The sequence below is a fragment of the Perissodus microlepis genome, chromosome 7, assembly GCF_051167445.1.
Source record: "Perissodus microlepis isolate ML-2025 ecotype Zambia chromosome 7, ASM5116744v1, whole genome shotgun sequence".
Classification (NCBI taxonomy): domain Eukaryota; kingdom Metazoa; phylum Chordata; class Actinopteri; order Cichliformes; family Cichlidae; genus Perissodus; species Perissodus microlepis.
Genome location: NC_140467.1, coordinates 20,547,971 through 20,571,809, shown reverse-complemented (window position 1 = coordinate 20,571,809; position 23,839 = coordinate 20,547,971). Strand labels below are relative to the sequence as shown.

The window sequence follows — 23,839 nt, the reverse complement described above, 5'->3', positions numbered from 1 at the left end:
ATGCAACAGATTATTATTATTTTTTTTAAAAAAAGAAAAAACTGTGGGCAATAAATTAGGCTCTGCCTGTGACTCACTCTTTGCCTCTCTTCCTCCTTCCATCTCCTCATCTCATGTATCACTCTCCACTTGCTTTTCATCTGAGAAAAGGGCATAATTTGTTATTGCATTAATAGTAATAAAGTCATAATTAAGTAATGATGGAATAATGTTATAGAACCAAAACACTGCAATTGTGTTTATTATTGTTTTTATACTTAAATACCTCTGCAATGCAACAACTGGTACATGTGTTAATGTTACCTGTGCTCTTTTTAATTCAATTGGTGAGGGATCCACTGCCTTTAACAGCCTCACATAGCTACCTTTGTCACTGTTTTCTCCTCATGTCCTTAAAAATCTATACACATAAAACACATACACATGCACATACAGTGACATTTTTATATCTTCTCCAGAATACTGTATATACCATGGCCACAAGTTTGCATCATGGTGCTGATCCAGAATCCTTCTCTTGTTATTTATTCCTAGTGCTATAACAATAAAGTAATGAGAATGAAAAAATAAAGTAATACCAGCACGCTCTGCTGTCAAGGGTGAGCATTGGTTAATGGTTGTCATGTGACTGATACAAGCCAGATCTTTTTATTTAGCAAAATTGTGATTAAAATGTTATTGTTGAGGGGCACAGGCGGGGCTCCACATGTACACAGACACATAAAAAAATACCTCAAGAAAAGGGCATTTGGGGCATCCATCAGGAAAGGGGCAGGTGCTCAAGCCCCCTGCATGTGCCTGTACCCAAACACCGCTGCACACTGAGTACACTCTTTCATAGGAACAGACAGAAAGGAGCTAGCTGAAGCAGTTAGGTAAAAACAAACTCACTGTATACAAGTCAGTGGATTTGATCTCTAGCTAGAAACCAGAGTGATGCACCTGGAACTGACAGTGTAAGCTTACTGCAAGATACTGAAGATCATCATTCCTGGTTTTTCCAACAATTTGAAAAAAATTATATCTCTGCTGGGTTGATTTTCTAACAATCCCACACATAAATCCTCACACAGATCGAAATACACACATGTGGACTGAGATTCACAGGCACAAATGCGTTTGCTACAATAATAGCCCCATGCAGCAGGTCCTATACTGTTAGGGACAGCCAGGCTACCATCAGGTCAAACTTTGAAGTCATAAATCCACCGTGATTGTGAGCGACTAACCAGATTCACTTGTGTGTCATGACACTGAACTTTTCAACAACTTTAAAGTTAATGGCAATGTTTTCTTCCTGAATTAGTTTCACATCATTTTTTATTTATTTTCCAGCCTATGTCCGTTTGATTTATTTCAGTTTATTTTGGAAGTACAGCCTGAGTGTGAGAGAGACCACTAGTTTTAGCAGTGTAGGGGAGAACGGGGCCGGTGAAAGACTATCTACTATACTCTACCACATAAGAAGTTGTGTGTGTGTTTGCGTGCGTGTGTGTTTTGATAATAACAGGTTTCTAGAGTTAATAGTTGAGATAATACAAATTTTCAACTGCCTGTTATATAAAAATGTATGAAAGAAAAATGTGTATATATATATATATATATATATATATATCCCGGGGGGGGATCCAGAAAAGTCACGTGACCTCATAACCCCCCCCAGCCGAGCATCCCGGAGATAACGGCGGTGTGTATGCGCCTTTAAGAGCCGTGTATCCCGCTGCCTTCTGCACTGAATCGCCGTCGCTGCTGCTCTTTGAGAGCGACAAGAACAAAAACACAAACACACTGAAAGACACGGCTATGTCCGCCAGCTCCGCTTTTAACGATGAGAAGGGCGGCTCGTCCAGCGTGGGGGAGCCGGAGTACGGTCACGATCCGGCGAGCGGAGGGATTTTCTCCTCCGACTACAAAAGGTACGAGCTACCTGCCTCGGTGCTGCCTGCTACTGTTTCTGTTTGTCATATTGTGGGGAGGGGTGTTATGGGCCAGCTTATGGTGGGGGAGGGGCAGCCTTATGTCCGCTAACACGTACATAAAGTATGCTGTAACGTCAATAGATAACGGACAGCATGTTGAACTTTGTTGCTACAGGCCCGTGATTGAAAGCAGCGCCTTCGTTTTCTAGTTCTGAGTCTCGGGCTGTGATTTGGCCGCTATAAGGCTGCGGTGTGCGGCTCGCTGCTGTTTGCTGTTCGCTCCTGTTATTACATTTCTTTGCTCACGTGTGTGAGGCTTTTAAGGTTACGGTGTTTATACGTCATGTTTGTGAAGTGGGATGCGAAAGGCCTGTCACAGGGGGGATACGAGGCCTGAGCTCCAAGGTTTCAGCACCACCCCTGCTGGACAGCGGCAGCAGCTCAGCCTGGTGGCGGCACACAGGCCCGGACCGGAAGGAAGTTCCACATTACAAGAGAGAGTACTAATACATGAAAATAAAACATCATGAGGTCATCACAAACAAAGCAAAACCAGCTAAATAATCATCAGTCATCAGTCCTGACTGCAACTACATTGAGTCGCATTTTTTCAGGAATATTGCATCCTGAACAACTGTGAAAAATGTGTTTAAAAATGTTTTTAAATAACATAGGGCATAATAACTGGTAATCTGGAAAACTTTGACCTTTACTGGGGCACACAAACAGGGAAAGAGGTACACACAGCTGTACAGAGGCAGTCTGTGATTGCACATTAGACAATGAACTTGTTAATTAAGCCATTTTTAATTTAATGGTATACACCTGTTTCCTGGTCAGCATGCTCCAGCTCCTTCTACATGTTTATTTAATTTAAGGTTAGTGTTTAAAGTTACAGTGAGTAATTTTTTCACATTTTTAATTGAAAATAAAAAGAATGTATTCATCACAGTTACTTATTGTCAGCAGATTAGAGCAGGGGTGGGGGAACTCCAGGTCTCATGGGCCGGTGTCCTGCAGGTTTTAGATGTGTCTTTGATTCAACACAGCTGATTGCGGGGGTGGCTGTAGCTCAGGTGGTAGAGCAGGTCAGTTACTGATTGGAAGGTTGGTGGTGATGCCAAATATCCTAATCCCCAGTTGCTCTCCAATGCATCCATCGGAGCGTGAATGTGTGTGAATGTTAGCTAAACAGCACTAAAGTAAAGAGGGTTATAGAAGAAAGTGCTTGTATGAATGGAGGTGATTGGGTGAATGTGGCATGTTGTATAGAGTGCTCTGAGTACTCTACGAGAGTAGATAAGCGCTATATAGATGGCTAAATTACCTCCTCAGCTTTCTCTCTGAGTTTGTTCACCAGTGTCCAAGTCCAACAACGTTAGATCCACTTTAACGAAAGTTTCACTAATACCAGCTAACAACATCTTATAGAGGCTCATAGCTTAAAGCATTTAGTCATTTAACAATAGTTTTTTTCTTTCTTTGTTTTGTTTGTTTTTATTGAAACTACTGCTTAATTACAGACAAATTTCAGAAAGTTATTATTTACAAAATAATTTTTTTCACTAGCATGCAAAGTCAAATTGTCATGTGTGAAAAATATCTGATGAGATGGGATTAAACGGTGCAATAGAAATGACAATTTAACACATCGTGCACTCCTACAGTTTTATTTTTGCTTTTTACGACTTTTCCCACCATGAAAGCCTGATGGGGTATTGTTCTCATTCTGCCAGGGCAGCAACGATGCACTGTAGGAGTTTCAAATTGATAACATAGGTGTATCTGCTAAAAATCTCACATAAGTTTGCATCTCAGTGAACTTGTCCTCAAGGTTAGAGGTCAGAGGTCAAGCTTTCTGAGACTCTTGTGAATGCAATAACTCAACAAAGAAGTCACCTAGGATTTTGAAATTAATACCTATGTGTATCTACTAGGAGGCTGAGGAGTACCACTGGCTGCTGAGAGTATTTTTCATTTTGGACATGATGAGCACAAAGGTGACACATTAGTGCAGTGGTTAGCACTGTTGTGTCACAACAAAGACATCCTGGACTCAAATTCACTGGCCAGCTGGGGCCTTCCTGTGTGGAGTTTGTATTTTATCCACGTGCCTCTGTGGGTTCCCTCTGGCTTCCTCCCACAGATCCAAGACATACATGTTAGCTTAGACTAGGTCACTTGGATCCTAAATTGGATGTGAGTATGAATGTCAGTGTGAATGAATGGGCATTGCTAATTTCACTAACGTATACCTCCTCTGTCCTTTTGCCTGTGAACTAGATATCAATCTCAGTATGCCATGCTAAAGGGTCTATCAATCTTTAAAATGCATCTGGAGGCGAGAAGAAAGAGGAAGCTTGCTGCAAGAGCTATAAGGAGCAAGCGTACCTGCAGCATGTACATGAGTCGTGACACCTAGCTGCAATGTACAAACCACTGCAAGAGGAAGACTCATTGAATAACTTGTTTTGAATGTTTCCATTATTTAAGCTGATCAAACTGCTTCTGTGTTGGATTAGAAAAGGTAAATCTTTCACATTGTGCCATGTGGGTCCTAAATATAAAAAACTCCCACGTGCACTATTAAATCTGATAGCGTGAACGGCAACAGTAGTCGGGTTTTAAATAAAACAATTCATGATGCGGTTGTGCCACGCATCAAACTCAGCAATGCTTTTAAAATGAGGCTCCAACGCAAAGGATGTCTCATTTATTAAATCCCTGTTACCTTGGTTTCTCTCTCCTTGTGTCTCTTCTGCTTCTCCTCTACTCACATCTTTGGTGAAAAGGGACAGAGACACAAGGAGAGGAACTGAGGATACAAGATACGATACAAGAAATGAGGATATTGTATCTGTGTTAACCCTGACTGGCGACTTGTTGCTCCAATGGAAAGGGCAGTAAGCATAAGAAGACTGTGTGGGTGAAGCAAGAACATCCCCCACTCAGTTTCTAATGCCTTCAGCGTCACCATAATTCACCAGCAGAGGGAGCCGTGTGTCTATAGATGGCAGAATTTCAGGCTCTGAACTATGACCTTTGGATGTGGAGGAGGAGGAGGTTTTGTCTCGAGTTTGTCTGGCAAACATTAGTCATTAGTGCAAAACTACTTGTGATTAAATTCCACCCTCTTTACTGTTTTTTCCAGTGTAGGCTGGATATTGTTGATATAGAGATGTGTGTGTGTGTGCAGAAGTCAACATTTGCTCAGTGAAGGTGGGTTAACCGGTTTGTCTGCAAACGTAATGGTGGAAGCACACTAACACGACCTTCACTGTTGTTGCCTTGGAGACACGTTGGATGTGAAACATTGCTTCGGTCCTCAGATCGTGCCAATCTTTTTGTATATTATCATCCAGAGAAAAGATCGGCTTTCTTCCGTTTAAAAGTGTACACTGTCCTTCAGCACTTAAGACAAATAAATTATGACTTTGAAAGGACCAGAGACTGATGCAGGTGACTATTTGTTTGCAAGACTTAACGAAAAAGGCCTTGGCTTCTTTTTTTATTATTATCGTAGGTCAGTGTTCTTAAACAATAAAATCAAAAGTGTTGGGCGCCAGTTTAGCTCAGTTGGATGCGCAGGTGCCCACATACTACATGGCTAAGAGCCGCCGGCCCGGGTTCAAGTCTGACCTGCGGCCCTTTGCTGCGTGTCTCTCTTTCCTGGTCAGTCTTCACTGTATCTGTCTAGTAAAGTCAGAGAAAGTCAAGTCTTATAATTTCATATTTATGGGACCGTTGCCCTTCCTCATACATCCGCGGGATCACCTTTTTGGTTTTTACATCTCTGTCAGACAGCAAAAATCAAGTCTGTGATATAGGTCACATAGGGAACTTGAACTGGACTGCATCTCACATTGCGATAACTTCAGCTTCACTTTCTTCTTGTCATATACCAAACACATCCTCGCCAACTGCTGTCTCTGACATGTCAGTGCTGCTGCTTCTCTGCAACGCTGCTTGCTGTTTCCTCCATCATCCTGGCATTAATCTGTAGTCTCCAGTGGGATTTTTACTTATCATTTCTAGTTTCTACATCTCAACAGGCAACTGTTTGTTTTTAAGAACTTGTTTGGCATTTTGAGAAGTACACTTTAGCTTATCATAGAGGATATATTATCTTTTATCACCATGTTACATTTCTAGTGTAGCATCAGTTGTTCGCAGCGAGTTTATGTCCTTGCACTCCTGAGCTTTGTGTTAATTCTTTCTTGTTTGGATGGCTAATAGGAGTGACCCTTGTTTCTCTTACTAAACTGAATGGATTCTGTAATATTTCAGGCCTGCTTCTATAACAAAGTAAATGGGTGTGCCTCTGAAGTTACTGAGATTGATCTGTGCCCATACACCTTACCAGGGCTCGCCTTTGAAAACCACCTATTCTAATGGTTGTCAAGTAGGGCTGTGCGATATGACCAAAATCTCATATCCCGATATAAGAATTCTATCGTCCCGATAACGATATAAATCACAAAAATGTAACATTTTCTGTAAATTCTGTGAATCTCGACTTGCGTGAAGTGTTTCCAGCTGCGCGTCATGTAGCTGGAGTTGAGTGTTTTAACCGATGCATGAAACGATACATTTTTAGACATAAGTTGTAACGGCCGCCGTTTTCTTTGTGAGTATTTATTACACAGGGTGCTGCGGGGAAAAGCCTGTTCTAACGTTTGAGTCTAAGGTTTATTTTTTAGCACCTGGCGGCTCTTTTTTACTTCTCATCCGTAAATAATCTGCTCTTTCAGTTTATTTTGAAAAGTCTCAACAGGATCTTGAGCTTTATTGTGAAAGGTTTATGTGGAACATAAACAAGCGGACACGCGATGCTGTTACCGTCGTTGTTGCTAACCATAACGCATAAAAACCGGTGCTTGTCCATCCGTAGTGTGGTTATATTACATATAAGAGAAATAGAGAACTTTAAGAAATTAATATAGCCACTACAGTGACCATCAAAACCATGAAAAAATATTGCCGTAAACAGTTTATTTTGCGACACCACGAAAGAAACATAGCATAAAATGAAACGATAGACGTTTTTATATTGTCATCCGATATATATCGTTATATGAACAGCCCTATTGTCAAGCCATGTTTTCATTGATGTATACTGAGTGGAGGTCATCAAATGCCATATTTATGACAAAAAGAGTGAAATAGTTAAACTAAGATATGAACATGATATCTTCACAAAGCAAAAAAACGTGAGTTTCCTAAAATGTGACGTTGTAAAACACAACCAGGTTGTGTTAATACTAGGGATGGGTACCGGTTCTGACATAAACGGTAGTAACCAGTAGTGATGTGCGGATCGATCCTGAAATATCGATTCCTCCGATACCAGTCATTTATGTTCTAGAATCGATTCTCACATTAAAATATCGATATTTTAGTAATTTAGGGTAAATTTGTAGTTTACCATTAACATGAACACAGTGGAAAGTAACTATATCATTCAGATTGTCTACATTCGAAGGAACTACTTCCTCTTCCGCCTTTCATAGTCATGTGTGAAATACGGCTGCATAAATGTCTCGCAGCCCCTTGGCGTGCGCACTCACAACAATGGCTGAGCGTAATTGGATAAAACCTAAATGATACCCATCCCTAGTTAATACTGCAATGCTCACCTTATATCCACAAAGTGTTATCTTTAAAGTTTTTGTTCAAACTGAACAGTGTTAAATATTGTTTGCATTTACTAGTCTGTACTATACTGTACTACTGGCTCTGAATGGGCTTTTGGGATTTGACTTGGCTCAACCCTGAATGGTCGACTGGAGCATTGCTGTGTGGAGTTTGCATGTTCCTTCAGAGCTTACGTAGTTTTCCTCATGGTTCATCCATTTCCTCCCGCAGAGCAAAGAAATGCATGTTAAGGTAATCAGTGACTGGGATGGCTTCACTCTTCCCCTTGAAATTAATTTGGATAAGCAGCTATGAAAATGGATGCATGCGTCTTTTTCCACAGTTTGATTTGTTAAAAAACAGCTCCTAAAGTGACTGACTGTCAGGCAACACAAGTGCTATATCAGTGATAGCCAGTAGTGACCAGTGCTTCCTTGGATTTTAAGGCTTGACTACTGGCTTTAATCTTATATTTAGCATAGTAATGACATTGTTAATAATCTTTTCATCGAACTCGAACACAATGTAGGTACCAGCCTTATCTCCATTGTGGCCACACAGAGCATGAATATGAATCATCCAACTTTAGACTATATGAGAGTTTATTAATTTATGTCTTCATATATAATTTTGCTCTCATCCTCCTTCATTTAGAGGGTGTGATAGCACTGCACTGCACCTAAAGACCAGACAGAGAAAAAAAGACAATCTAAGTTAAGAAAAGCCAGCAGCAGTGCTGTGTTGTTGCTGTCACAAATCAACTGTACTTGGATGTTTAAAAGAAAAAAATGTGATGTTTAGCTTTTGGCTTTTTTGAGTGCTTTAAACTGAGAATCAGGAGATCAGAGTTTGAAATGTGTTAAACTGTCAAATGTATTTTCTGAAAAAACTACAGCAAATTGCAGATATCTGTAAATCTTCTGCATTTGTTTTTGTTTTTTTGTTTACTGTAAAGATGCTGCCGGCGCAGCAAGCCCAGGGTTTGCTCTTGATGACATCATGGATAAAAATCTTATTAGTCTTAAGCAAATGTCAACAAATTGTCACTGAGCTACTGCAGATCACAGCAAGCGCGTTATGTCAGTTGTGCTTCAAGGCAGTTTCTTTTTTTTTGTTTAGAGCCACATAGAAATATAATCGGGAGAGCGAGAGAGAGAGCGAGAGAGATGTCCTCATCACGACACTGCCAAGAAAGCTGAGTCATGTAAGATGAGAGAAAAAAAGAGGCACAATGATGGCTATAAAAAATGAATAGGACGGAAGGTTTTTAAGCGTAATGCGCGAGCAGAGGGAGGAAATATTTCTGCAAAGGCTCGCTGGCGTTGAGTCCAGGTGAGGGCAGATAAAAGAAGCTGTGATAGACGGCGTGATAGCGTGGAGGGGAGACGTGCAGTTTCTAGCTGTTAATGTGAGGATTCGGAGCAGTGATGACACGCACGAGGAGAAGCGAGTGATAACGTGGCAAAAGGTGGGGAGAGGCTGTGTCATTGTTGATGAGCTGGGATATAAATATATTGTACACACACACACACACACACACACATGCGTACAGAGGAAGAGAGTGACTGGTGCGGCAACAGGAACCACATGAGCAGCAGGGAGGAGTCGCGAAAGGAGAGGCGTCACGGCAGATAAAACTCCACGCCCCTCGCTGCCGAGCATCCATTTACTGAGCAGCTGATGTCTGCTGCTTCACTCAGCAGTAACAGAAGACAGCGAGAGAGAAAAATACAACAGAGCTCTGGAGCTACCGCTGGATTTTTAATGGGGAATAGGCAGCAACCTCTCCTCAGGATGGAGCATTTATGAGGAGGCTTGCTGTGCCAGTCTTGCAGGAAATGTCCACATACTTAGCCTTAAAGGGAAGGAGGATTTCTAACAGAGTAGCTGACGCTGCTCTTTGTGGCATGAAAACTGTGTGAGGAGCTCCAGGAGAATTTCCTCCGATTAACCGGAAAGCTTCGATCTTCTCGCAGCTTTTTTTTTTTCTTTGTTTTTTCTCTCCACTTGATCCAACCTGTGGTTCCACAGGTCAAGGCGAAGTTTAAAACATGACCGCCATGCAAAAGCTGCTGCAGCTGCCGGTGAACGCGGTGAACATGGTGAAGACCGTGCAAAGTCAGGTCCAAGGCCAGGAGGAGGACAAGAGCCCCGTGCTGACTCCCGATAGCGGGCAGCAGGCTTGGTACAGCGCCCTCCAGCCTGATGAGCTGCGCCACCTCCGATCTGGAGGTACAGGTGGAGGAGGAGGAGGTGACCAGGAGGAACGAGCCCCACTGGAGGAAGGTGGTGGAGGTGGTGGAGGTTTCCAAACTCAACCGCTGCGGTAGGATGAGAACACATCAGTGCTAGAGTTAAATAAGAGAGTATTTAGCTGCTTCTCTTCCAGGGCAGATTTCAGTGAATGCAACTTGAGAACAAGATTAAAATGTCAAAAATGGGCTAACAGGGTGCTTAACAGTGTAAAAGTGAGTGTTAGCGGCCCGATCCAGTCTTTACTTACTATGTTTGCCTCCTGTTGCTTAGATGTCCTGTAGAACAAATGGCACGGGCTTTACAGCAAGGCATTAGTCTACTGGTTAAACATGGAGGAAATCTTTTCCAGGAACACCCATGGAAAATTAATTGATTTAGCCGAACTGATCTTAATGTCACCTGACCATCTTGACTCACTCAAATACTTCTCCATACTTGCCACTTAGCTGGCTGAGCAGTAATCCAAGCTTCATGTTCTTTAAAGATCTGATCTTTAAAGTTTGTGTAATATATCATATATTTATGTCACCGTTTTTGCATTCATAAGCTTCTGGCTCTTGTCTATATATCGACACATTTACATATTTTGGTTTTCTTTTATTCTCCTTGAAATACAACAACCTGCCAGGGACTGCAGATGAAGATTAGTCTGTGTGGCTAAATGTTACCACTTTTTAAATAGAAATAAATGAACATGCAGGACTGTGGAAAAGTCTTGAGCCACTGAAAAATGGCAATAAGTGCAGCAATTTATAGAAACGTACAGATATACATGGAAATACAGTCTCTGATGATGCTTTGGCAAACGATAGATGGACCAGTTGAAGGACCAGATGTATCTCTCAGGTCATGTATTAGCTCTTTGTTGGATTTTTGTCCTATTTCTTAAGAACATCACTTTCAGATATTATTCAGCTGCTGTAAATAGTTGTTTCCTCAATTTTTGGAAAGATGGAAAGCACACCGTACCAAAATCTACCAAGTTTTAAGATAGTAGTTCTTTGGAAATCACCTTGTGAGTGCAGTAATGCTATTTAATGACTGTCAAACTATGTTTTCTTTGGCATTTTTCATAGATCAAGTAATGTGAAGTGCCTAAGAATACAACTTCAAATTTACTAATTTGTCTGTTATATGTAGACACAACACTGGTTCATCCCTGGTGCCTTTTTAACGCTCAAATGATTTAGCATTAAGTGGCTTAACAAACAAAATCATTCCCTTGAACATTGTCAGTTACAAGAACTGGACCAAAAATGTGTGGAAAAGCAGCTAATGTCCAAAGGAAAACTGAAGAAAGTCTGAAGAACTGCTGCTTAAGAACACTTTAAAATATTACAAGAAAGTCTGGCTCCTTTGACACAAAACATAAACAAATGAGATGGCAATACTTTTGCACAGTATTGTGCAGAAAAAGTTTACTGCACATTCTGAGATAGCTAGTATGTAGAGTGAATAAATAGACTGTAGGCCTGCTTCTGAAAATTGGCATCATTATCATCAATCTGCTGGTTGTTTTCTCCACTAATGGCCTTGTCTGATGGCCTCAAATCAGAAGATATTCAGTTTACAAAAACATAAAAAAAAGAGACGAGTAGAAAATGCTTGACCTGGAAAAGGCGGAAACAGAAAATCTCTAAAGGAATTACTTATTCAGCTAGTTACTCGTTAATTTCCTACTGATGCACTAATGAAATAAAAGCGCACTATCTAGGTTCAAGTCTATAAGAATCATAAGGAAGCATTTCATGGACATATGCAACATGTGCAGTGGTGCAGTGCAGACTTGGCTTTAAAAAGATGGGGACTGCTATCACATGTCATGGTGCCCCGGGGATCGGGTCGGTATAAATGCAGATGGATTTATTAAAGAAATTAGAAAAAGTGCAGTTGTTTATTGGAATTAGACTGAGTGTATGAATTAAAGGCCATGGAGCTACTATAACTAATTAGACTGCAAACCACTAAAATGTAAAGTCAGTGTAGCGCTCTTCAGAAGCTGTTTTTTCTTCAAGGGAGATGTAATTATACTTTCAGATTTTTATTGGGTCATACCTACCAGCTACAGCAGTTTCTTTTAATTTTACAAGACTGGAGAGGCACAGAAATTCACTTCTGGTTGGCTTTAAGAGGCAAATTCTGCATCTGTAACTGTGGAAAAACAAGACGCGGCTCTGCTAAGAGAGCCGGCTTATGTAAAACAGCTGCTTATAAATTCAAGCTGCAACTCCTCAATCTTTCACTCGCCGCTGATTCATGCAAATACATTTTCATATCTTTTGCTTTTGGTGTTATTGCACCCTGTTCTTGATGAACAAACTGACATTACACCTAAAAGTGTGTCATTAAACACATGAAACACTGGCCAAATCCCATGGAGACTTTCCAGAAGGAGGAGTCCCGCTGATCTCTTGGCAATGGTGGCAGGTAACCTGACCGCCCGTCAGCTCTGTTGTACCACACTGGGCTAAATAATTCAACGCTGGTTTGTAAATTCATCTGTTGTTCAGCAGGACAGGGTTTCCAGAGAAATGAGAAACCTAGTGCTGGTATTGAATTACTGCAGGTCCTTTGAGCTCAAGCTGGGACGTCTAAAACCAGTTAGAGGTTTATATGTCCTGCAGTTTCTCAATATAGTCTTTTAATTTTCTTTTTTTTCTTGTGTGTGTGTGCAAATAATTGATCATTCCTGTTTGACACATTCAATGTTTGGCCACAGCTACAGCAAATGTAATGAATGGTGCAGGTTCAGTTTTAATTAGATCTTCTAAAGGCTTGTTTGTCATCAAACAGGCCACATTAATCCCTGTCACTTTATTAATTAGTAAGGCTGATCGGGGGGGGGGCTAACACAAGCTGGAAAAGCAAATTGAGCCTTTGATAGGGAAGTTTCACCGTGGCTGCTAAATTTTAAAATTGACTTTGTCTTTAAGTCATAATTTACTGGTTTCCTGTTTTCTAGAATTGTTGCTGATAGCAATCAGTAGAAGTACCACCTCTTTGCTTTCAGCCACAGGCTTTAATTAGAGGTAAAAAGAATGTGTAATTTAAGCAGTGGAAATTTATCTCATATACGGTTAATTTCTGTTATGAAAATACAGAACTTCATCTCCCATATGAACATATTTGCCTTCACAGTCCAATAGGACTTGGGTTCGACTAGGATTAATCCTAATGACTTAAATAATTTGCTGACTTTCCTTTCGTGCCATCAGCAGGTTAAGGTTTACTTTTCCAGTGAAATATCTCTGCATCCACTACTTGGATGGTTCCCAGAGGATGAATCTGAATGACTTTGGTGATCCTCTGGCTTCAGCACAACCATGAGGTTAACATTTGCTTCATATCCATATGTGACATTTAGACAAACTGATAACTGATTTGAAATCACAGTCGTACCTCCCACCAGATAAAGGATAATGACTTTGATACCCTGTGAAGTCTTCATTTAGACTCTAGACATTTAGACAAATTTGCACTGTCATGAAATCAAATTTTTCACTTTCAAAAGAAATTGCAATAATGCTGTCATTCAGAGTCAGCGTTCGATTTTTTTTACCAAAGTTGGCAAGAGTCTGTGGCCATGACGGTACAAAAGCATACAAAAAAACAATTACTCTTTGACTTACTATATTTTTAAATTTACATTGTTGAGACATTTTTGTGATTTATTTGCTTAAAAACACCGTTATCGACAGTACACAGTTATTGCGACAAACCTGTTTGCACTATGACCTGACTGTTGCCATGGTAAACCACATATGTGGCCTGATATGTGCTCTGATAGCACTTGATAACTGTACATAAGGTACATATTCTGCCATTAGACGCTTTTATAGCTGTTGGATGTCTTTTGAGGAGCTAGAGCAGGTCAGCGACTAACCGGAAGGTTAGTGGTTCGATCCCTGCCTGCTTCAGTATACTTAAGTATCCTTGAGCAAGATACTGAACCCTGAGTTGCTCCCACTGCATTCATTGGAGTATAAATGTTAGATAGAAAGCACTTAGGTATAGAAAATATTGCTGTGTCAATGTGTTTGTAAATGGGTGAATGAGACATGAATAAAAGAGTTGGCATTTTGTTTTATACGCCAGTTTGAGTCCTCAGTTATAGCAGAAATAAACTATAAAAGAACCAGTGCATTTACCATTTTGAGACTTGCCTTGTAATATTTTTATCTGTTTTTCACTTTTAAAGACAAAAAGGTTTTTCCCACATCAAAGTAAGTAGAAGTTGAGGTTTCAGGCTGTGTTGATAGAAATGATCACTTGTTTTAGCCAAAGGCTGTGATTCATTTTCATTATTTTAAAGGATGAAATGAGCCACTTCCCTCCTTTTCTGCTGTAAATCAACATTAGGCTGCAATATCCATTCATTTATTTTATTGTTTGTTTTGACCAAAATATTAAAAAAAACCCAGCAAGAGTTCTGCACTTGCATCCAAAAATAATCCTTGCTGTGGTGGCTTAATTTGACAGTCTTTGATGAGTGCAGGTTTTTGAAGTGTGTGACAGAGTGAACTATATTATTCGCAATGCAGTGCAATTATTAACACTTTGATGCTTGGCGGAGCAAAAAGCAGAGGCTTTTCTTAGCACACAGACACACAAACGCCTGCGCACACACACTTTAAACTCGGGGCAGAGTCGTGATAAACCGACTGTGTTCTGCAGCAGCCACCTCCTCACAGACTGCAAGCCTCCATTCACTGCTGTCACATGACCAAAACAGATGAATTATATCGTGCACCCCAGCAGCCTCCCACTCTCACAGCAGAGTAAGTAAAAGTTCTGCCTGCAGTTTGATTATCTTCTTTAGGAAGTCATTTGTAGCACTGGTTGGAGCCTGATTTAAATAACATGCAGTGTTGGGAAATACATTCACACTGCACAGGAAGATGATGAATTAATCACAACATTGTTTTAAGATCATTTCCTCATACATGCTTTGATTTTTGAATCTTTCAGGCTCTCCTGGCTCTCATCATGCCTGTTCTGATTCATTTACCTGTAACAGATATTCTGAAATGTTTACATTTGTAAAATATCACATGTACAAATTTATGGCTCAATCACTTGAAGGTTAATGTCAACACCCTCATAAGGCTAAATTTTAAAGTTATGAATTATAAAACTCCATCTCCCAGTCCATCCATTTTATTAACTGCTTCTCTAGCTCAGGATCATGTGAAGCTGGAGTCTATCCCAGCTGTCTTAGGGCGTGAGGCACACTTGACAGGTCCCCGATGTCTAATGACTGAGAGACTATATAAAACATGAGGGTCCAATATCTCAATAGCTTTAATTTTAATCTGAAGGAAAATGTTTTGATTTTTTTTTTTTATTTAAAGCATTTTGGACACAACTTCACTTACGGAGAAGAGGACAAGATCTGAGGAAGTCACAGCTCTAGCAGTATTTGCAGTACTGCTTGACCAATGTGTTTTGACTTGTAACTCAAATGCAGAGCACACAGTCATATACATCCTTATACAAATCTGCCAATGAGGCACCAACAAGGATGGGCTGAGTCTATGATTGTGCGGTTTACTGTTCCTGGCAACAAGGAGCTCTAGCGAAAACTTTGTTGGCACTTTAGCCGAAAGCAGGAAAAGTACAGCCGAGGGGTTGTGTTTCCCAGTTGTGGCCATAAGATATGGAGAATACATATAACTGCACATCAGTAATATCTATGCACTTACTGTAGTAATCACTGAATATCTGTTGATTTAATTTATTAAATAGGTGAGCCTCTACAGAGTGTACCACCTATTGCAGCTGGGATAGGCTCCAGCCACCTCCAGTCTGAACTGGAGACGGATGAATGGATCTGACATGAATTACAGAAGTGTAATGATGTCTTTTAAAAGCTCATACAACTAATAACATATTTAAACTTTGGTAGCAGAAGCTGTATATTGCAACCTGCATGTTGTAGTGATATAAATAAAGAACAATATTTTACATTTGCGTCTCACAGTTTAGGGGGTATTAGCCAAATTCGAAGGCCCGCACTATAATACAATATAGATCCCTTTATTTTTCAGATATACTTCAGTTAAAAGAGAAGCTTTAAGAAATACTCTCAGTGCCAGCAGCGAGGTTGTTTGTGTGAGGGGAAACCCCAGTTTCGCCACATCTGAGCCTCCCATCTCTCACCTGTTCTAAAACAAGTGTGCAGTCACTCAATAATTTTCAGAGACTCTGGACTCGGTTGTTAGAGTCGATGATGATCCCACGTGGTAATACTGTCAGATGCAACAAAGGCTCTCCGGGAAACCGGGAAATCACTTAACTTCATTTTATTGCATTCTTTGTTGCCTTGGAAACCCGCTGGGGGAAATGTGCAGCAATCACTCCACCCACCACCAACTGATCTCCACCCTTCATTTCCCATACCACCAAATGACAAGACCCTGATTCCTAATGAAAGGTCTGTCTGCTGAGAGAGTTGTCCTGTTTGGTGGTTTTAGAGTAGTTTACAGTTTTCCTTTTGTGCTAAGTAGGGTCAGATTTAAAGAAACTTACTGTATGAGTGTAACTGTTTCCATAATTAGACGTGAAAACATTTCAGAAGCTGCTTTTATTGAATCATATTGTTATTGTGGGTAATTAAACAGCTGGCTGAAGGGCGGAAATTGAATAATACCCACATAACACTGCCAAATTTATATATATGTACACTGTTACTATTAAAAGAAAATAAGACTTACAAGTTGATTTAAAGTGGTTATGATTGAGGGCATTATATAGACAACTCCGCAAAGTTGTCATGCATTTCTGTCTTTGTGGAATGAAAATACGTGAAGTCTTTTTGTATCTTATTTATGGGGAAGCAGCAGAATGAATGCTAAGGTTGCTTGAAAATGCCATCCATCAGTATTTCAGAATTCAATTAGCCTGGTGTGTTTATCTTGACAGCTGCAGCAGTTGTTCCTGTCTGTATTGTTGTGTTGTCTTACTGAAACCAGTGTTTGCAGGTTTTCCTACAGGCAGGTTTGGTGGAAACTGTCACTGCCGTTTATTTATGTTTGTTTTGCAGCTGGGTGGAGATGTCGGCTTAGATCTACTCAGACTGCTGTGTGAGCTGACCGCTCTGTTGTTTCTGACAGCAATGATGGATGAGCAAAGCTGGAGAACAAAGCACTGTTATACAGTAGTCTGTATGCAGATACAAAGCACAGCTGTTAGAAAATAATATACAATAAAACAATAAAAAAGATATATACTGGTGATAATACAGTAGAGGTACTTTTACATGATATACTTTGCCAAGTCCAAGTTAGATGGAATTTCGTGTCATCCACATGTGGCTCCTGGATAAAAACTAGAGAATGTGTTTTCAGTTTGCTGTATCAGCATTTCGTTGGCACTCAACGATGGACAAACTGTACACTAGATGCAACAGGTGATAGAGGCAAGTATGCTAGCAGAGCTTATTGCAAAGCCAAAAATAGTATTATGTCTAGATGCAGCAAATGTTAATAAAATATATAATACACATTAAAAATTATAAATATTACAGTATCGGATGACAGAAACTAAGGAAGAGGATTAGGGCCACTGGGACAAAAAGTGGGCACGTTTATTTTTTCTTCTTTTCCAGAATTCTGAGAAAAAAGTCAAAATTCTAAGATGAAAGTCAAAATTCTTAGAAAAAGTCAGAATTCTGAGTCAGATTTCTGAGATTTAAGTCAGAATTCTGGAAACGAAAAAAAAAGACATGCCCACTTTTTAATCCTAATCTAATTTTGATCCTAATCCTCTTCCATAAAAAACTGATATCAAAAGTAATAAAAGTAGTAAAAACTAAATCTAAAACTAGCTTTAGCTTGAGTCCTACAAGCTAAATCTGAACACCTCAAATCTTTATTTGGTTTCTGTTTAGTAATCTAAAAACCTGAAGTGGAAAATGAACATTAGCCAAAGTACAACTGCGCTTGAATAAAATAAAACAGCAAAAGCTTTTATACCCAAAGAACAAGTTAATAGGAAAAAGCTAGTAGACATTCTCTGCTATGGTTTAAAATCTTGTGGTTTAATAGCAAGAACCATCATTAAAGTTTATATAGAGTCAACTGGAGAAGATGACAATTGCTTTACAATCTTAGGTTTATATTTTTGAGTCAAGTACAAATATGATAAATTATAATTTTTTTGAATTAGTAATACTTTTCAACTCTGCAAGTGATAACAAAATATTTTACTTGATTTGGTCATCGTTTTGTTGATTTAGCGTGGTAATCATATGTTCTTTAAACTGCAACATCAAAAATCAGGATGCTTATAAAAAAGCAAAGTACCTGTATGAAACCAAAGAACAGCGATCAACCCTTGCATATGACGAACTGCAATTAGAAAATGCTGAAATCAGCTGACTGGCCCATCATTTGGCTAATAAAATCACTAGACTGTTTATTTAAATAATAAACAATTGTATATGATACTGATAGACCTAATGTATTCTATTTTATGTATTGTTCTACTTCGCCACATCCAAAATATTTCTAACACTCGTTTCTACCCATTTATCAACAGTCTGTGTTTGAGAAGTCATTTTGTTTTAGCGATTATGTCACTTTCCAATTATCCAGGTATTTTATGTTCAAATGATTCTTTATTTTGTGAGGCTTTCCTACTTCAAAGAGAATAATTTTGGGGTCACAGCTGTAGTCTTTGATCAATTTTGAGCTTTAAAAGTAAAAAATATCAGTACTTCTTATTGCATTCTGGGTGTTTTGTGGTTTCCATGCTGTGAAATATATTTTTATAATGTTTTCTTCCCACAGACATGACGACTTGAAAGAGATGCTGGACAGCAACAAAGACTCCCTTAAGCTGGAGGCAATGAAGCGGATTGTAGCTGTGAGTATAAATCAAATGGACACAATGGGAAATTAGGATGACATCAAGAGTGAGCCATGAAGTTTATTATCATGCTTTAAAAATGTCATGGATAATACTGTTGTATAACGCTATTTCAGAACAGAGAACAGAATAGAATGTATATGTACAATGAAATTGTGGGTGCTCCACACCAACTGTGCCGTAATACAATATAAATAGTAGACAACAGGAATAAATAGCAAACAGGAGAAAAACGTACAGTCAACAGGGATCTATACAAAACAAAAGAAATATATACAAAAATAAGAGAAAGTCACGTTTACTGTGGACGATAAACAAAAGATCCTCATAGCCACCATGTCTGTCATTACTTCAATTTTGAAGCCTTGAGCTGAGCTGAGTGTCTTTGCAGTCTCCATATTGATGATTAGCAACAGGTAGTGTTAACTGTGAAACCAAGGCACACAGCTGACATCTGATTAGCCAGTGAGCATACCCATAATCCTCCTTTCTGACTCTAATAATGACCATAATTTTTAAAAAATTACTTTAGTTATTATTTAACTGATCTTGTCTGACAACTATGTCACTGATGCTGTAACGAGCTGATGAACAGTTAACTCATTGGCCTAATGAAGTGGCCAGTGGGTGTAGATTCACATAAAAACCTAGAAATCTTTATTTTATTTTTTAACTAAAGTAAGTGGCTAGCTGGAACATTAACATTGCAGAAAGGGGCAGATTCCCCCCCCCTTGAGATTTCACTGATCAGCGGGTACACAGGTGCACAAGGTCAAACCTTTAAATGCAAAACATACAATGCATCAAGTTTTACTTATTCTGAGACTAAGAAAAGGCCAGAAGCATGCTCTCTATACCAAAACTGGCGATTAATCTCATGGTATTATTGTCAAAATGCAGTCATTTTATAAAACTGTGCTCTGAGCCATAAGACAAAGGCTGCCTCCAATGATTTAACTACTGTGATAAGAGATGCAAACTGTGCAGTCAGCTGTTAAATATTCATACTCTGTCAGATTTCTACTTCTGAGGCTCCACACCCATCTTTTCATTCATCATTCCTGCCGGGCCAAGAGCACGGGAAAAAAAGCATCAAAAGATAAAATAAAACATAAAAAATTTATTTTTTCTTGCCAACAATTGAAATGCTTGAAAAATGCCATCTTTTGAAATCTTTGTTTTGCTTTTTGGATGCGTCTTTTCTCTGCAGATGATTGCCCGAGGTAAAAATGCATCAGATCTCTTCCCCGCTGTGGTGAAAAACGTGGCTTGTAAAAACATAGAGGTTGGTAATGAACCTAGTCTCATGTTGCCTTATGTGCTACAGGCTCTGCATTCTTCATTTTCCTTCATATTATCTTATCACATTTTCCAAACCTCCGTGGAGTGCAGTTTTATCTCATATAAACAAAATTGCAATTTCCTTCTCCACTTTTGCATGTTTTAATAACTGTGCCTTACTGGACTCATCTCAGTGAAAATAATTAAGCTAATATACATAGGTTGGATGAAATTGTTAAGATTTAAATGATTACATTTGTTTCTTCTTTCCCTCTTACTGTTCGTCTTTCCAGGTGAAGAAGCTGGTCTATGTTTACTTGGTGCGTTACGCTGAGGAGCAGCAGGATCTTGCTCTGCTTTCAATTTCCACGTTTCAGCGAGGTCTGAAGGTACAGCAGTTTATATATGTGACAATTTTTTAGATTTGAGATAATATAAACCATTTTTGTAAAGCCTCTTGTCTTCATATTATACAGAAATTAGCTGCAGTTCACCTAGCTTGCACGATAGTCCTCGTTAACTATTTTACAACATTTGGACAAAAAAAGCTTAAATGAAACTGAATTGATTGCTTAAATTAACGTGTTAGCGCGGTTAGCTCGTTAACGCGTTAGCGCCGCCCAGCCCCACGCACGGGGCGATCCACGCTAACTCACTAACGGAGATTTAATGCGGTTATGGCGTTAATGTCATTTTAACGAGATTAACGCTGACAGCACTAATTTAATTATTAGTTATTATTTATCTCTGGTTCTCTTTCACACCATGTCTCTCTGCTGTCTTCATCCACTTACCCCCAACTGGTCACAGCAGATGGTCGCCCCTCACTGAGCCTGATTCTTTGTGCAGTTTCTTCCTCTTAAAGGGGAGTTTTTCCTTCCCGCTGTCACCAAAGCGCTTGCTCACAGTGGTCATATGATTGTTGGGGCTTTCTGTTTTCCTTGTATTATTGTAGGGTTTTTACCTTACAAAATAAAGTGCCTTGAGGCAACTGTTGTTGTGATTTTGCGCTATATAAATGAAATGAAAATGAATTGATTTAAATATCTGGAATTACTGGATAACTTGGCCTGAAATCACGGCCAAATAAATAAAATTTTAAAAACTTTTTATATTAGAACCAGCTATGGCAGTGCTGTGTTTTAGTGCTAATTTCCTAAAAGTGGTAAGCTACTTTACTTAAAAGTGTTGTATTTCATTACTGACTGACCTTTTTATTATTCATTGTGATCATGTTAGCATGCTGAGTTTAGCATAAAACTGCAGGAACTACTAGCCCTGGGAACAGCACCACAGAGCTGCTAGCATAACTACAGATTCCTTTTTTAGATTTTATTACTATTTTGCAATGAACAAAATGCAACATTTCACCACCTCTAAAAGTGTATTTTTCCACCACTTTGTACTTCTCCAGGATCCGAACCAGCTGATCAGAGCCAGCGCCCTGCGAGTCCTCTCCAGCATAAGAGTAACAATCATCGTTCCAATAATGATGTTGGCCATCAAAGAAGCTGCTTCGGATATGTCTCCGTATGTCAGGAAGACCGCAGCACATGCAATCCCTAAACTGTACAGGTACGAACCCAAAAGGACAGTTTTAGGTTTATAAAACAAAGTTATCATGATTTATTGAGTTGCTAGTTCTTAGTGTATCAGTTATTATAACGACTAATGATCATATTTTTTTCTCACAGTCATTATAAAGTTTTGGTTATTTTAAATTGAATTAATAGTGAAGAACACAAAGAACAGAAAACTCCTGAAGCAGCCGTAACGTGAACTAGTTGTTTTCTGTGTGAATTTGTCAATCTTTTACACCATTGCGGAAGAATTTTATCCCCTTCTTCTTTACAACATTTCTTCAGTTCATTGAGGTTTGCTGAAATGTGTTTATCCACAGCTCTCCAAAGGTCTCACCACTAAATTTGAATTGGGTTGAGATCTGGACTTTACTGGGTCATTGCAACACCTTGATTCTTATCTTTGTCACTCATTCTGATTTTCTGGTGTGTTTGGGCTCATTTTCCAAGTTCATGATCCAATTTGGGACAAGAGTTTGCTGTTAGTCAGATGGCCTCATAACTGACTATAAAATACGTTGATATACAGAGAAGTAAATGGTCAACTGGAAAGTGCTGCAAGTCTGGTGGCTGAAAAACAAACCCAAATCATCACCTCTTCACCAGCATGCCTGACAGTTGGTATGAGGTGTCCAAAGAACGTTGTACCAGAGGTTCCGGTGTAGTCTTGGGATTTTAGCAACTTCTCTGAGCATTGCATGGCTTTATTGTATCAGGATAAACCCTTTGAGATGTAGCGTCTTGGTTTTTTAGGAGCCCAAACAGACATTCATACAAAAGAGAACAAATTTGCTGGGGTGTCCACTCCTGGGAGGATTTCAATATTGTGTTAACATACATCTGAATTCTCCAGACCAGCAAACTAACAACTTGTCTGCTTTCATGGAGGTGGTCATAATTCATCAAGTGCATTTGATTAGCAGCACCTGTCTGCTACTTACCCTCTTAATTCCAGTGGAAGCAGTAAGAGTGTGCTTAGTTTTTTTACAGGACTGCGTACAGTCCTATTGAAACTTGACCATTTCTCTTTTTCACAAAATTTAACACAGTAGGAAATATATAAATTTGATAGAGAAAAACACAGTATTGTGTCCTGTTTTCTATTTAATACATTTAGAATCAAACAATCATTAAGTAATACTGTGATTACATTCCAGTTTTTATGAATTCTTTGTTGTTTTTTCTTTGTGGGAGCCTTGATTCCCAGTCTGAGAACTGCTAGGCCTGCTAGATCAAATGTTGATATGACTTGCTGCCACTGTAAAACTTTAGCAGTAAAAAATAGACTCCTGAGAACCCATTGCTGCTCTAGCAGTAAAATCCATTTTCTTTATACCCTTGAGGATGATTACTTACAGTTCCTGGAACAATTTTTCATGCATTTTTACTGATTTATTCTTCTCTCCTCTCAGTTTGGATCCTGAACAAAAAGACCAGCTGATTGAAGTCATAGAGAAACTCCTCGCTGACAAAACCACGGTGTGTTTTTCCTCTCTTCTCTTTATTGATTCAGTGTTTTCTCCAGATTTTATTTCCAGCAAAGGCAAATACAATTTTGCAAACCACACAGTGCACAAAATATCAGGGACCAGCTGCTGTGCACAGCACCAGATTGCGTTTAATGCCCCGGTTGTTTCAAGGCTTATCATTTGTTTAACCAGTCTCCTTTTTCACCTTGCAGTTTTTTGCATTAGCTCTTTCTGTGGGAAATGCAACAAAACCAGAAACAGACTGCAGATGTCAGTCAGTAGTTACAGGTTTTTTGTACCGTTGAAGATTTAATTGTACAATGCATGGATAGTGTTAAAATCCACAGGGCTAACTTGTAACCTCCTAAAGGAAGATTCATGAACTTTATCTTAATGTGTGTGGTCTGAAATGTACTGCAGTTGGTGGCAGGAAGCGTTGTGATGGCTTTTGAAGAGGTGTGTCCGGAGCGCATTGATCTGATCCACAAGAACTACAGGAAGCTGTGTAATCTCTTGATTGATGTTGAGGAGTGGGGGCAGGTCGTCATCATCAACATGCTAACCCGCTACGCCAGAACGCAGTTTCTCAACCCAAACATCAATGTAAGTAAGCAACACACAGCACGAGAAAGCAAGCAGGCCAACAGGTGCTACATTTTTGATGAGTAACATGTAGCCTAATGTGAAACTGTTCTTATTATCCTTGGTTATTCTCGGTTCTATGTGAGTTTTTTCCTTGTCCGTCTTTCACTTTTTGAATGTGGTTTTCTATGTTGTGACTTCCCGCCTTCGATCTGTTCCCACCCTACTTGGTTCAAGTGTTCCTTACCTA

General features: G+C 39.4%; 1 protein-coding gene across 12 annotated transcripts in view; it reads left to right on the top strand.

The window, feature by feature from the left end:
- Positions 1-1,659: 1,659 nt before the first annotated feature.
- Positions 1,660-23,839, top strand: part of ap3b2 (adaptor related protein complex 3 subunit beta 2) — a 59,866-nt gene continuing 37,686 nt past the window's right edge. For 5 of the 12 annotated variants that reach the window (XM_084934047.1, XM_084934045.1, XM_084934048.1 and 2 more), the window contains exons 1-7: positions 1,660-1,916; positions 18,599-18,674; positions 19,888-19,962; positions 20,252-20,347; positions 21,373-21,533; positions 22,951-23,017; positions 23,428-23,610. In XM_084934047.1, coding sequence (XP_084790173.1) covers positions 1,804-1,916; positions 18,599-18,674; positions 19,888-19,962; positions 20,252-20,347; positions 21,373-21,533; positions 22,951-23,017; positions 23,428-23,610 — 771 coding nt within the window. In that variant the 5' untranslated portion in view covers positions 1,660-1,803. Of the gene's footprint in view, positions 1,917-8,754; positions 9,880-18,598; positions 18,675-19,887; positions 19,963-20,251; positions 20,348-21,372; positions 21,534-22,950; positions 23,018-23,427; positions 23,611-23,839 lie in introns of those variants that run through there. The other 7 variants (XM_084934038.1, XM_084934037.1, XM_084934049.1 and 4 more) reach the window with 6 other exon arrangements.